At 40.1% G+C, this 16066-nt stretch overlaps 1 protein-coding gene across 1 annotated transcript in view; it reads right to left on the reverse strand.

The window, feature by feature from the left end:
- SORCS1 (sortilin related VPS10 domain containing receptor 1) overlaps positions 1 to 16066 on the reverse strand; it is a 518641-nt gene that overhangs the window by 210354 nt on the left and 292221 nt on the right. Inside the window, 1 exon segment of the mRNA XM_034663251.1 lies at positions 15491 to 15590. Coding sequence (XP_034519142.1) covers positions 15491 to 15590 — 100 coding nt within the window.

A 16066-nucleotide genomic window follows, 5' to 3' on the forward strand; every position in this document is an offset into this window, starting at 1 on the left:
CAAAGTTAAATTGCTAGTAAGCGGCTCTATGCACTAAAGTGATTAAGATTTATCCCAACCCCTACTTACTTCATTCTTAGCCAGAGGAGTGAAGGGGCAACACATGGCCTGTACCTTGTGCTTTCCTAATTTACCACTAAAGATTCCTAAACCCATGTCCTTGAATCTCAAAACTGCCCTGGGTGTGTCTACATGCTCTGACCTTTATCCCACCCAGCCACCAAATGCAAATACAGTTGTCTTTCTGTGAGGGGAATGATGAACCCAGTTTTAATGTCAAAGGGACACATGGGGAGAAACAGTAATTTCACATCAAATCTTCCATTGTCCAGCAGAGGGCAGCTGGTTCCAAACACATAACTTAAATATTTGTGTCACCAACACCAAGAACTGTACCAACTTATTTTACTTTTATAGAAAAAAATGAAACCAAGAGATTCACTGAAAAATGATACCTTACTGTTAGTGCAGCTCTTCCCTGTTAGACAAAGTGTGGCCCTGGGTCTGTGTGCAGCAGTATTACGGGGAGATGGAGAGGCGGGGCCTGCCGGTTAACATGCAGATTCTCAGAGCTCCTGACCCAGAACCTCCATTTCAATCTCCCTGGGTGACCCTAACATCTAATATATGTGGAGGTTTAGGGACCTTAGTACTAATTTGGCCACTTCATTCCACTAATTCCTGAGAGGCAGGTGGACGTATTTTTAAGGATTTTCACGTATATCAGGTAACAGACAGTAAAACGTTCAAGCTACAGCATTCTTCTATAAATGGCTAAAAACCAGAATTACTGTCACCGCTCATTTCCTTGAGCAGATGCTATTGCCCCCCATGTCCCCTTACAGGAAATAACTGTGGCTCTAGGGAGATGATACTCTTTATTTACTACATAGGGAGGGTGAATATTAACTAAGAAGTTCAGGAAAATCTGCACACACGCTGCCAAATCTATGGGCAGTTACCAGCTACATGATGGGGACAACTCACTTTTTTTTTTTTTTTTTTTTTTTTTTTGAGAAAGAGCATGCAGGAGTGGGGGAGGGGGAGAAGGGTCAGAGAGAAAGAGAGAGAGAATCCTATAAAAGGCTCCATGCCCAATGCAGAGCCTGATGCAGGGCTTGATCTCACAACCCTGAGATCATGTCTGAGCTGAAATCAAGAGTTGGACGCTTAACCAACTGAGCCACCCAGGTGCCCCTGGACAACCCACTTTTTGAGCTTTACTTTTCTCAAAGTTAAAGTGGAGTTTATGGTGCTTTCCTTGCTGATTTCAGAGTTGTGCTCTGTTTGTTCTGTTTCTGCATCAACTACCCTCATACATGTTCTCAGCATGTTTCATCTATGTGTTTCTTACAGCTTACAGTTTATTGTATTCACTGATTTGAGAAGCCAGAAGCCTCCTGCTCTATTACGTCTTTGACAAGTGTGAGAGTCTGGGTTACTTCAAACACTTCTTAGCTCAAGAGGCAAAGGAAGATTTTTGGATTCCAATTCAGGTCTCCTTAAAACAACTTCCTTTCTATTACTTCTTTCTGAATCTCTCCCTTCCATAATGTTTATACTTTCTTTTATATATTTGATATAGAAAAAAGTGAAAAAACAAGTAGGGGGGCAGTCAGGAAGTTTACATACTTGGGCCCATGTGTCAAATCTTAACAGGGGACTTGTTTCTCGTTTTGTTTTGTTTTGTTTTTTGCACTGCTGCTACAGAGGAAATTGCTTGGAAGAAGAGGATCTCTAAGGAATTGGAATAGTAGCCTCTGCAGAAAATGCTGGTGTCTAGAGATTTAATGATGGTATATTTCAAAGTTTAAATGCAATGATGGAGTCACAAGGTCTAATCAGAACCCATGACTGCAGCTGTACAAGGGGAAGAACAAGTCCATCGCAGTGTGTACGGGCAATGATGTTAGAACCATTTCTCCGGTGTGATTTCTCCAGGGAGCACCCCCTAGGACAATGGAGTCTACTTCTCAGTAGACACTTGCACCAAACATTGGCTAGTTGTTTTGCTCCTTGGGTCACTGGCCACAGGTGTAATGGCAGGATAGGTGCGTTTCTGATATGCATTCTCTCTCATGGAAAATAATAAGCCAGAGTTCACGGAAAGATATTGTGAGTCAACAGAGTGGCCTACTGAGCCACCAGGAAAGCTCAGAGCCAGCACAAGGAATAAGGCCAGGCACAGGACGGCATGACAGAGTGGAAAGGCACTATGAAGGTTACTCTGTCCATCCTCCTGCCAGAGCAAATCTAGCCTGATTCAATTGGGGTTAAAAGGAAGTTTCGGGGCACCTGGGTGGCTCAGTCGTTAAGCATCTGCCTTCGGCTCAGGGCGTGATCCTGGCCTTCTGGGATCGAGTCCCACATTGGGCTCCTCCGCTAGGAGCCTGCTTCTTCCTCTCCCACTCCCCCTGCTTGTGCTTCCTCTCTCACTGGCTGTCTCTCTCTCTGTCGAATGAATAAATAAAATCTTAAAAAAAAAAAAAAAAAGGAAGTTTCCTTGGGACTGACTATATGGAGTCCTTTTCAGATTTCTAAAAGTATCAGGTTTATCCTGTAAAGCTGTCAAGGCTACTATCATGAAATGATAAGCAGGAAGCTGAATGATTTTATATAAGCTGACTTCAAATGTGACATATGGTTTGCCTTTACATTTTCTCTGTGCTTTGCATTTTATCTGAGATTATATAATTCATATTTTAAACACAAAATTTATTAAAGGTCTAGAGAGGAAACAGCACTTAGTCTCAAGGATACTATTACAAAGTAACCTTCCAGACAAGACAACTGGGGCAATATTTAGGAAATGGTGAACTATGATGGAAGCAACACAGACCAGAAATGCAAAGACATGGGTTCTAGTTAAAGGCCACCAGTTATTAACAAGGTCTCAGGTATAAAATATTATAACCTCTCCTCCCCATCCATTGTTTTTGTATGCATGACATAATTACACACACACACACACACACATTTTTGTGATCATTTTGAAAATATATTCTGTGTGAAATATATAAAGCGGTCTTGTTACTCTCTTTTACTTTCTCATATAAATTAGCTTTGGAAAGAAAGAGACAAAGAGATACTATGGAAGGAAGGGGAAATGTAGGGTGGAAGGAGTGAGGGAAATGAAAATAGAAACAAATGAAGCAGTTGTAGATAGGTAATATCCAATTTCAACACGCTCTCCCCCACATATTTATTTCAGAGTTCTTTGTAATTCCCCCAAGTTGGGTTTGTATAGGAGGAACATAATGAACCATGGATGAAACTTGGTATTTGTAATAAATGGAGCCAAATGGTTTGGGTTTGATAATCTTCTGGGCTTTGTCATATGAGCTTAAGTAGGTTCCACTGGTTTCTGGGTAATGGAATGCTGACATGGATCTCCAGGGAGCCAGATGGCTTCCTGCGTGCCGCGTTATCCTCCCAGGTTCTAACAAGGCCTGAGGGGTAGGAAAAGTGAAATATTCGTGGCTCTTGGGAAATTTTAAGCCCTCATACAAGTATAATCTTCACAAGTCTATAAAATTTCAAATAGTAAAGCAAGGAGAAAAGGGGGAGCATAATACAACTCCAGGAACCATTCTCTCTGCAGATCGAAGAATTAACTGCATTCTCTCAGTCTGGTTCACACTCGCAGTGCAGGGGCAAGGTGGGAGGGAGAGGCTATTTCTACAAGAAGAGAACAGTGCTTTCTGTCAAGCTTTAACTTGCTTAGCTCTGGAATTTTAAACTAAACAGGGAAAGGCAAATTTCAAGCTCCATTTACTTTAAGCAAATTGGGACTTCTTGTCTCAATCTGAATATAGAGACCTTGTTCTTGGGCCACTTGTCCTTCTGTTTATGCTATAGCCATCTCCTACTAAAATAACTGGGTCACTAGAACTTGTCTTCAAACACCATTAAAATGTCAGCAGCATCATACCCCCAGCACACAGAAGGTAGGGATACAGAGGCAAGGAACAAGTTGCAAAGGAGATGATACACCTCTGAATACAAGGCCATGTTTGTTTCCCCAAACTAGCACGTCGTAATTTGCTGGTCTGCCAGAAATCGCAATCCTTGTATGATGAGCATCTGTGATCTCACACAAACCACTTCCAGTGCTAAACATCCTGATCTCAAAATCCGTTCCAGAAAGGTACTTAAGTTTGCCTAAAAGGCTACCATCCTAGCCTTGTGCGGGTAACACATACGATGTGACATGTAGAGAGAGGGCTTGGCTCCTGACTTCCCCCAAGCTGGGACTCTGGTCTCTGCCAGCTTGCCATGGAGCAGGCCCAGCCATGCTTCGGGCAGAATGGCCCTGTAATTAGCCACAAATCACCACCACAGAGTAACTGGAGAGCTCTGCTGATATGTGAATCTGTAATAAACCTGTAGGCAATGTCCCAAATTTTGCCTAATTCTACTATTTATTTAAGGTTTTCACTTGTGTTAACACAAAAGGTGATTTAACTGAAAACTGCTGTCCACCCTGATGGTCTGCTTCTTTCCAGAAGCACGCATTTCCATTTGTAGGTCACTCTCTTCTTGTTTGGGGAGGAAAACTAAGAAGATGACACTAAAAAGAAGGCATCCTACCAGTTATACTGGGCAGTGAGCCAGAATTATAGGAAACACTGCGGGGGTAAATAGCAATAGATTTTAATTGGTGCCTGGGGGTAAAGGTCAGCTCTCTTGGAACAATGGGCATCTATGGTGGTAATTGACTGAGTCCTCGTGGGAGTTTGTAAATGTCAGTAACACACTTCCAAATGGAAGCACAAAGGGCTCGGGCCCAGGGAACAAAGACAGCATTAGCCAGCGGAGAAAATACGTAAATCTGTTGGCTAAATAAGGCATTAATAAAGCATAAGGGGCAGAGACCCCCAAACATACCATATAACATAAATTCAAAATACCAATATAGACAAGGGCCTTCCTATGAGCCAGCATTTTTTTCCTCAGCACAAGTTCATTTTTTGTTTTTGTTTTTCCTGGACATCCCCTGAAATTCAAACACAACTACTTGCATCAAGCAGGATGGGTTTAGCTCCTAAAGCTACATCCATCCTAGTGAAATTTGTGTTTGGTGAATGAGAGAGCATCAGCATTTGCCAGGAAGCTGTAGCTGTTCTCTCAAGAGAATGTGGATCCCTTTGAGAAAGTAGTAATAGGGGAAACGATGAATTGCTAGTCACTGGAATACCAGAAGCCCCTCCTGACCCCCTGCAAATGCTACACTGTTTCTCTTGTCCCAACTTTCCCTCTATACTTCTTTTTCCCCTGTCATCCCTGATATTCACCTATTGTCCTAATCTGGGCTCTCTACTAAACATTCTATAAATTTAAAGAAACTGTATTTTCAAAATCAACAATTAGGATAAGCAAAGGAACACTTTAAGGAGAGCACTTTTAGAATGCAAGAGTAAGATGTGTAATATATATTATCAAATGATTAAGATTTCGGGAAATGAAAGGTGTAGTACCTACACCAGAGTAAACCTACGCACATCTCTACCTACATACCCCTCCCTTCAATGTCCCTGTTTGCAGACAGCACCCTGTTTTGTGTGTGTGTGTGTGTGTGTGTGTGTGTGTCTTCTACCTAGCACTAAATAATGTTGGTTCAACTAAATTATATTTTTCTGTTGTGAATGTCATGACCCTATGTCATACCAGTCTGCTTCACTGAGCAATTTAAGCCCCTCTCATGCTGTTTTCCAGACTATCCAGACAACATTCCTCTCTAAACTCTTAGAGCCTTTGTCATTTGTACCATGCAATCCATCATCTTCTGTCTTGCACTGCTCTTTAATTGCAGCCCTGCGGCAGGATGGTAAACTCCATAAGGACAATATAAGGTTCACACTTTTTTTTTTTTTTTTACATTCACCAATGTGCTTGCAAAGAACTGGGCACAAGCCAAGTGTCCAATAAAATGGGTCAACCGATTTCTTAAAATTGCACCTCCAAATCTCATTGGTAGTTCTGAATGACCAGTAGTTAAGATAAATGCTGAATATATTAATATCAATCAACTGTAATAAGGTAACACTTACTTTTATTAATTCAACCTTAATAATGTCACCACTGCCCACTTACTGATTTCATAAGCAAGATAGAAAAAAAAGTTCATAACAATTGAAAAAACACTGTATTATTATTTTAAAATTATAATGCAAATGGGTCATGAAGGCATTTTTGGGGGCCTAGTTAGTACAGCCAGATATAAATGGAAATTAGCATGTTTTAAGAGTCAAAATAGGCACATGCTTATTCATTTAATATTTGCAAATCAATCAAAGTTATGTATGCACTGTGGTCTATGAACACTGGTTTCTCACTACACATACACTGAAAGACAGTTTTCATCTTCTTTTTCCCTTCTCCTTTGACAAATATTTGCACCTCTGTGAAGCCTTCATTGAATCCCCAAAGATAGAGTTCTATGTACACAGCTATTATGATACATAAGTTCTATACTGTAGTCAACTGTTTATACATTCATCTCCTCTATGGACTGCACAATCCCTAAAAGAAAGGACAATGTCTTATATTTTTAGCCTACTTCCTAGTTCTTAAAAGGATCTGGCACAAAACAGATATCTAATAATTTTGGTTGGGTTGACAAATGACAGCATAAGGTAATGCCATGTCATTTGAAAGAGATAATAGTGGTAACAATGAGACTAACATTTATCGAATGCTTGCTATGTGTCAGGCACTGTTCTTTGCTTATTTTGATTCTTCTCATAACTACCTTATGATATTGACACAATCATTCTATTTTATTTGGGACATGAGGAAACTGTATCACAGAGAGGTTAATAACACACAAACCAACAAATAAAACCTGTCTAAAGGCATGCAACTAGTATGTGGCTTGGCTGGAATTTAAAGCCAGGCAGACTGGCTCCAGGGTCCATTATATGAACCATTACACCACAACTAATGACTCCACCAGGCAAAAATTTACAATGACCACCTTCAAATGACAAAGTGTAGCTCCACAGTGGCTGCAAATAGGTGCTGAGTTGGTACACCTGACAAGTGTAGAAATTACAAGGTGCACACGTAAACAGAAGAAGCCTTTACACAGAGGGATGGGGAGTAGCTAGGAGAGACGGCATTGAAAGGACAAAAGTCCATTAAGTTGTGGGCAGCAGCAGTGATATTTGAATCTGCGCTGGGGAGCTGGGGAGCCTTGACTGAGGCCTGCTACTCCCCCACACTTGAGTCATAATTGTGTTTTCCTTTCTGGCAAAACCAATTTCGGCCACAGCCATCAACATCCTTTACCCCTCTGAAAGCACCGAGTAAGAACAGAGAGATAAGGGTAAATTGTACTCCCTCTGAAAGTCTTAATAAGTTCCCAGTAAATTAGCCCTCCTCTCCCTGAGAGATCGTAAGAGATTCTTAATCTACTGTTGAAAATATTTATGATTTTATTATTTTTTTCTACCTTATGTGTTCAGCATGCTCTTGGCATTAGCTTTCCCTCATCACTTCTTTGTTACTTCAAATGCTTTGCAGTAATCTCTGCCATCTTCTCTCTTGGTTTAGTATCTGTGCCTTTCTTCCTATACCCCTTCTTCTCTTATCTGTGAGAGACTGTGTATTCAGGTGTTTTACTTTTCCCCATTCTTTATTTTTTGGACTCATCCACAACACCCTCTTCTCCACCAGAAACATGCTCATTCCTGGGTGGCAGATGCTGTCAATCAAGGCAATACTTAGTATTCTAGTCCCCAAACACACACACACACACACACACACAAACACACACACACACACACACACAGCCCCAAGCAGCTAGAAGAAGAGATTTCTCTTTCCCAGCCATCAAAATGTATATTCCATAGTGCGGGCCTTTTCACTTATGAACATCGAAGCCCGTCTTATTACCTACAAATGACAATACTTTGTTCTGGAAAAGTTATCTGAAGTAGCAGACTTGGAAGGTTATGGAATGAGAAGTATGTTAGCAGTTAGGGACCCAGGAAAATGAGAGGTGGGTGCCTAGAGGAACAGAGGGACAAGACCATCAGAAGAAGATCTGGTCAAGAGAAAGGTCAGTTCAGAAGAAGGAATGTTTAAATGGAAGCGATTTAGCCCCCAAGTCTGGTGGTGTTCTCTTAATTTCTCCAGAGGGGGAAAAAGTGGTTTTATTAAAGATTCATCGACATTGACTTTGTTTTTCCTGACAGCACCAAGAGAAAGCTTGAGGCAGATCAGATATATTGGAGTGAAACATCCCCACCCTAGTAAATATGGCAATTTCCTGTAGCGGCCGGCATTCATCTCCATCCATCATGAGAGCAGCTCGGGCTATTCACTAGAAACAAATGTTCTAGATGCAGTATGTCAAACACCGGATGATGGAAACCTCTGAGAAGCCACAGGGAGTATGCTGGAAGCAAACAGACCAGAATGTTGAAAAGACCTCTGACCATTTTCCACAGCAGAGCGTAACTTGGAACCAACCTGAAATAATGCATTTGACCTTCATAAAAGGGTAATGGATGGGCATTTAACACTAGGCCAGCCAGACTTCAGAGAATACAAGTTCTAATAAGGACAAATGACGAGGGAAAAAGAAATTAAAAAAATAGGCAGATAGATAACTAAATTAAAAAAAAAAAACCCTGCTCCCCAATGAAGTTTGAGCAGATAGTCTATTGTGAATATTTGAAGAATGATCAGCCTCTGATACAGGCTTCATATCCTTCTTGAAAAGTTCTGTTCCGGAAACAGAGGTAACCCACCTCTTCAGACCCAGTCAGCGATATAAGAAACACACAGTTTCTGGACCAGTCTTACTTCATAATATCTGGAGACCAATTCACACTGTATTTATCCTGATTAGCTTCATTTGTTAAAAGAGAATAAAACCAAAAGGCAGAGTTCTAAATGTGTTCCCACTCTGATCAAGAAATACCACCTGATGCTAACCAGAAATTGTTACCTAAACTTAGAAAAGGTTGATCTGTGGATCACCTTTCTACTTACCCATTTGTCTAGTTAGCTACCTATATTTTTTAAACATAATTGTGACTAATAAACTCTGAATTTTAAGAGCAACATCCTGTAAACTTGATCCTCATACAGATACAACTTTTTAATCAGCAATTAATATTTAATGTATTAGACGCTGATATGTGATAGACACAACATCTTACAAGTGAGGAATGGCAAATATGTAATGTTAATTATGCAAGAAGCATAATTCTGAGAAACTTGGCATACTATAAACCTGCTATTTTTTTTTTTTACACTAGTGTTAGACACAGATGAGATTCAATAAAAATCAACTAGGTACCTACTATACTAACATAATGTGCTACAGTCAAAAAGTTTGTGGTTTTATTCACATTTATTGATTCATGAATGTTATCATAGGTGCTTCGATTTATATAAAATGTACAAGGTACATGGCTGTTCCAGGTATAGTTTAGTAGAAAGAGGGAGGTCAGCATTTTTTCCCCCAGTGGTGTTCGTGGAGCCCAGGAGTGGTGGAGGGCTCCCCAGGGGAGGAGGTGTGTTAGAGGGGCTGTGCTAGTGGGCCTTGCTCCTGGCACTCTGCCCCTTGCAAACAGAGCACTTTGCACTTACTATTCTGTAGCTTGTTTGAAACCCGATGGCTTGGATGACTGTTGGAAAATTACCCAGAGGAAAAACAAATGTACATGCAGCATGTTTTCTTGGATTTGATTTTCTTTTTGAATGCTTGAAAGGAACACAGAGTCTGATGGACTGAAACAGTACTCATGCTCAATTGTACCCAGGAAGGATCAAAGGAGATGATCTCTCCCTTTAGCCATCATTGCCCAGGTTAAGTGTAGGAAGTTTGGAAAATGCCACTTCCACTGTGTCTCTGAGTTCATGCACTTCTTTATGAAATGAATATATGTTATTTTTAAAAGATTAGAGGCAATGCATGATCTTGTGTACAAAGGGACAGATGAAAGAGTTAGGGTGGAATGAGCAACTATGGAGTATCTGCCAAGGGAAATGTCATGTACCCCCTTTGATGTATTATACAATATGCTAGTTCCCCTTGGCCTTGCCAGATAATGTCGAGTGAGTGCTATGCAAAGTCCTGGCATTTTAAATATTAATCATGCTCTTCTTGGCTAGAAAAGATAAAATTATACATTTTGGCCTAGAAATGACTAAAATCTACAGGGATTTTTACTATCCTTATTTATTCACTTGAAAGAATTAATTTCATAATTAGAGAAAATAAATGAGTCAAAACTGGTGTTACAATGTACTTTACTTTTCAAGTTCCAGCTCAGGAGCCCACACTCAACCAAGTTCCGGTTAAATCCTCATCCTTGTGTTGGACACCTACCATACTCCAGGCCACTGTGTTCAGCCTGTTACAGACTAGGAAACTGATGAAGGTGCTTTATCCCTTCTGGGGCCTCTCATTCTAAATGGGGCATTAGAAAGGGTCAAAACCGACTCATCAGAAGTGAGAGAAAAGTGCTAGAAACGAGAAGCAGATGCCTGTAAAATCGGAAGGAGTGAGAACATCTGACTAATGGAATTGATTAAATTTTGTGGAATAGAAGGCATTTGAGGTTCACCTTAAAGGTCTAATGATCTCAGCTTTTTTTTCACTAGTTGCCTGTAACCTCAGGCAAGTCACTAAACTCTAAGGACTCAGTTGCCTTATCTGTTAAATGAAAAAGCAGAATCTGAATACCTCTGACCCTTTTTAGGTTCTGATTCAATGATTCCATATTTTTCCTAAGAGAAGTTGGCAGATGCTATCAACCACACCTTTTTCATACACACACACACACACACACACACACACACACACACACCTACCTCCCGAGGAAATAACACACCTCCCGAGGAAATAACAAGAGGAATTAAGCATGCCCTGGATATAAAGAAAGAGGCAAAGAGTCAATAATCAAACGGTTATTTAGACAGTGCCACATACAGTAAGGTAATTAAAACCTAAACATTTGGAGAAAATTTAAACAGTGTTTAATGCTGGCATGTACCAAGGGACCTGCAAAAATGATCAATGTGTCTGAGGAGCTGGGGTCCTATTTATAGGATGAAAGTCTTGGAAGGCTCTCTCAGCAGGAATACTATTAATTAAATGGTGATAACACAGAAAGGAGAAGAAACTGGGGTATGGAGGGGCACAGGAAATATAAAGAGCAAATACTTTTTCAGTCTCCTCTTTGCTGAGAACACAATGCACGGAGAGTACAAGGATACAACAGTGAAACGAAGTGGACACTCCAAGTTAAAAGAAAAAAAGCAAACACTTTTTTTCTTCTTTTCTCCCCCATAAATTCCACTTGGGATTTTGTATTCTTTAATCCTTGAAGATGTTATACCACACCTCGTGAAGGGAGAGCAGCTAAGGTTGGTTGGGGGTGAGAGGAAAGGTATTGCTGACAGATACACCCAGAGTATCAAGAAGTTTTCTTTTTAGGCAGAATACAAATAAACTCAGTGAGAATTTAAGATCAAAGATCAAGACTAAGATTTCAGCACTGATTTTGTTTTTCTTTGTTACATTCTATTAGTTCTTTCCATCACCCTCCACATCCCAGCTGCTCATTCCAGGTGCATGTTAAATCATCCTTTCTCATAGAAGATTACATGTATGCAGCCAATAAACCACTGCTGACACCAACAAGCCTTGGGATTTATCATGGATTGGGTTGAGGAGTGCTCTCTTTTGGAGACATGCTGACAGATAGCTAGGCTGCCTCTCCTCTGGCGCTAGGATTCACTTACCCTTGTTCTTTGGGGCCTACTTCATCTATCAGAGGCCAGGTGCAGGGCTCTGCTGAAAGAGGGTATGCATGAGCTAGGATAATACCTGGGAGCAGGCTTTCTATGTCTCTTAGTCAAGATTTCCTAGACTGATCTACGATGAGATTACAATTTTTACAGTAACAGACATATCCAAGGAAAGCTGCTGTCATTTACAGTAGGCTTGCAGAGAAACAGCCAATGGGTGATCATTAATTTAAACTGTAAATTAGGGCCTGTTTTGTTCTGGACTCTGATCCCAGTAATGCCCCTAACAAGCTGTCTGCAAAGCCAGGGCATGATACCCGCTGTTGGAGACACGTTGATTGAAGAACTGAACTTGTCATCACCAGCAGCTAAAAATAGCAGTAAGCATGTGAAGGCAAAACAAGTTTCTGGGAAGACAAGGCAGTTTCCCTGATGTCAGTTTTATTCCAGTTGCTCCCACTGATGTAAAAAGCAGAGACACATATCTGGTACAGAAGATGTTAACTTGCTAGATAGCACTCTAGGGACAGAAAAGAATTAATATGACCCTAGAAAGGAGCCTGCCTTTTCACTGGAGGACACACAGGTCCTAGGAGAATTGCCGTGAACTTGAGTGCCTTTGTCCTGCATAATTAATAGAGCCTGGTATTTCTTTCTTTTTTCTTTTCTTTTCTTTTTTTTTACATAAACTCTCATTGATTGGGGGGAAATACAGTCACACTTTAAAATGTACAGGTATTACCTCTTTGGTTCAAGTAGGTCCCTTTGGGGGGCGAAAGTACATATTCCATGGTGATAAATTCACCTCATAAGTAGAAAAACTGTACACAAATATACTGCTATGTCAACTTTATTGATTTTTGCACCATTGTAAAGACCTTCATCGTCCTCCAATATTTCTTAAATCTATCAGAGTCTCAGAAAGTGACCCTGAAGGCCTCATTTATCTGTACAGGAAAAGATCCCTTCGCTTAGATTCACCCATAAACATTGTGATTTAAACAGCTCAGGCCCGCCTCTGCTTCTGGAAGGAAAAAGGCCCAGAGAAAGCTGTTCTCTCATATTCATGGACAAGGACTTCTCTTTCTCTGGAAATAGGGTCTGCCAAGTTTTAATTTTAGTTAATGCGATGGCCAGTGACTTTTCGGTGACTTTCAGATGACTACAGACTAAGTATACAGGCTGAATGATGCTGGCACCCTGGCGTGAATGGGTTAGAAGATGGGGCTCCTTGCTGTGTTCCCTCTAATCCTTCCTCCCCATTTTAGGAGCTGCATTTGGACTTGAGAGTCTCGCGTTTCAAGCTCTGCTCCTGCAAACCATGTTGGAGTCAAATATTCTGCTGTTACAGAAAATCCCATGCTCACATTCACTATTTGGCATCTTATCTGTTTTTTTTTTTTTTTCAATCATATTCCTCGCCAACAGCATCAAGAAAACAAAGACTATCACTACCTTGGAACAATTCTAAGAACAATTTTAAGGTCTCTTCCAGCTTCCTTTGTTTTTGCCTCTATCACTTTACAAACGGGAAAATGTAAATGTCTCATCCAAATCTGTTAGGTGTAAGCAAGAGTCAAAGGACATTTCAAGGACAAAAAGTCATATTACATTTATTACTAGAATACAGGAACTTAGAGGGTGGAATGCGGACTTATTTCTCTTTGTATCCTATGACATCTATAGATTGTTGATTGTTAAATGAAATTTACTGAAAATGAGAAACTAGAAGAAAAATCAATATGGAATTTAAGAACTGATTCAAAGCTAACCAACATAACTAAATCACATTATAAAACTAAAGGGTATAAGTTCAGCTCCTCAATTTAGGACTGTATACAGCAGGTCAAATTGTTTAAATGTAATTGCTGATGATGGACCAGTAATTAGCCAGTAAGGAGAAGACAGGAATGTGCAGCGTGTATCTCTACATTTGTGAGGTTGACAGTATCGAGCTATGTTGTCCGATACTGGGGCCATCAGCCACAGGTGGCTATTTACATTTAAGTTAATTAAAGTTAAATTAGACTTAAAATCCAGTTCTTCAGTCACACTAACTATATTTCAAGTACCCAATAGCCACAAGTGGTTAATGTCTAAGGTACTGGACAGCTTAAAGGAACATTTCTATCATTACAGAAAGTTCTAAACATTGCTATTTAGGGAGGATAATCACTACTATTACTTCTAATAATTATATGAAGAAGGAGGAGGCAGATGAGAAAAAAAATAAAGAGAAAACACTAATGAGCCTTAGCTGTTTTGTGCTATAAACACTTGAAATGTTTTATTTCAGATAATAGTTACAACTTTTCACAAGAGGTAGGGATTATCATGATCCCTATTTTAAATTTGATGACACTGCTTGGAGAGATTAAGTAAATCACCATAGTTATACACTTGTTACCTGGTTTAGCTGGGTTTCCACTCACACCATCTGACATCAGAGTCTATGCACAGCTGCTGAGTTACACTGCGTCTACTGAAGAACTTGAAAAGTTTAGGGCCAGAGGGAACGTTACACTTTGCACAAGCAATTCTTAATCCTAGATGCATATAAGAAGCATCTGGGGAGCTTGCTCAAGGTGCAGTTACCTGAGCCCTAATCCAGAGCACTGGGGGTGAGACGAGGGTTTGCACATTTGGGAATCACCTAGTGCTTTGGATGTGCAGCCAGTGTTAAGGATTGACCATTCAGAGACGTTCTCATCCACCTCCCGGAGTTCGGGTAACAAAATGAAATACCTGTCCAAGGTCACTTAACAGTAACTACTGACAGATCTGACTGAGAACCTAGATATCACTGCTACTGTCATAAAAGAACACGACTTAGGACATACTAATGAACAACACTCTTCTCTTTCCTGATGGATACTGTTATTTCATGCAATTCACACAACACCTAGAAACTGTATGTCAGAATTCAGAATCTGACAATGCAAGTTTATAAAAACCAAAGAACGGATATAGTGCCACTCTCCTCCTAACACAAGTAAGTCTTTCTCATTTAAAAGCAAATACTGTCTTCCTTGAGAAAATAACATTTCTCTCTGAAGGGGAGATAAGCCCTCTTACTAGGAGCAGAAAAATGCAGCGAAAACAGTACCACTGCCAACCAAGGAACCTGAATCCTAGATCCAGTTGCGCCCATAACTCTGCAATGGGGCAAAGCATTACCTTTCACTGAACCTTTATTTTCTCATCTATAAAATTAGGGTGGAGTATATGATGATATCCAAGGTTCCTTCCAGCAGTATCTCCAACCTGACGTTTGTGGGCAGGCTGAATAAACTTTAGAAATGAGATATCCAACATGCTACAGAAGGACACATTCACCCCAACTCTAGTTGATCTATTTACTCATGTCAAGGGAAAACAGGGAGACTTCTGATGAAAACCCCACCTTCTCCTCCATCTTATCAAGACTCCTTCTGATTCTTGTGACAGACTAGTCAGAACTCTTACAAGACAACATCCACTCAAGTAGACCCATTCCTTGGAGTTGCCTTTCAGAAATGGTAATGATATAGCTACCTCTCACAGCTGTTGCTCTGAAAATTATGAGGTGTCAGACATTTTACCACCTTAACATCCATCAACTCATCTTTATACCTCTAATCCCGGCTTTACTGTAGCGGATTTTTACGTAGCTAGAGAGGTTAGCCATTCAAGACAGAAGTCACATCATGAATAAGCAGCATGCTGAATACACATGTCTTACCTTACGCTTGTTGGTAGGACACACGTAGAGATAGCTTAGAATTGTTTTCAACCCAACTTTATCATTCAGCTTCTCATAAGTTGTTCCATAATCAGTTGACCTATAATTCAAAAGGAGCATTAATGAGGACAGAAGTATACGTCATTTGGCTGCTTGTCAGTATAATGCATGTTTTACATAGTGGAATGACTCTCAGGAGGTTTCTAGATGATTCATGTAGTATATAATGATGCTTAATTATGTACACAGTAGTATCATGTGAGTGGTTAACATTTGCATTTAAATTGAATTGGTAAAAATTAAAACTGCATCTCTTTACTGCTCCTTAATGTACGTACATTGCATAAAGGATGTGGTTAATTTTAAAAGATTAAGAGATGAGGGTGTCTCTTGAATTGACCACAAAAATAAAGACTTTTTATGCAGATCCGACATTTTCAAACTTTTGCTTTATCTTTGGCACAGTGGAAAAGCAGGTTCTCCTGATTTATCTACAAATTGAGTTTCCTTTCATGAGTCATAGAATATATGGTGGGTCAGTCCCTTCAAAGGTCATTCAGTCTTTTCCTATTATTT

This window comes from Ailuropoda melanoleuca, chromosome 6, assembly GCF_002007445.2.
Source record: "Ailuropoda melanoleuca isolate Jingjing chromosome 6, ASM200744v2, whole genome shotgun sequence".
NCBI classification, from domain to species: domain Eukaryota; kingdom Metazoa; phylum Chordata; class Mammalia; order Carnivora; family Ursidae; genus Ailuropoda; species Ailuropoda melanoleuca.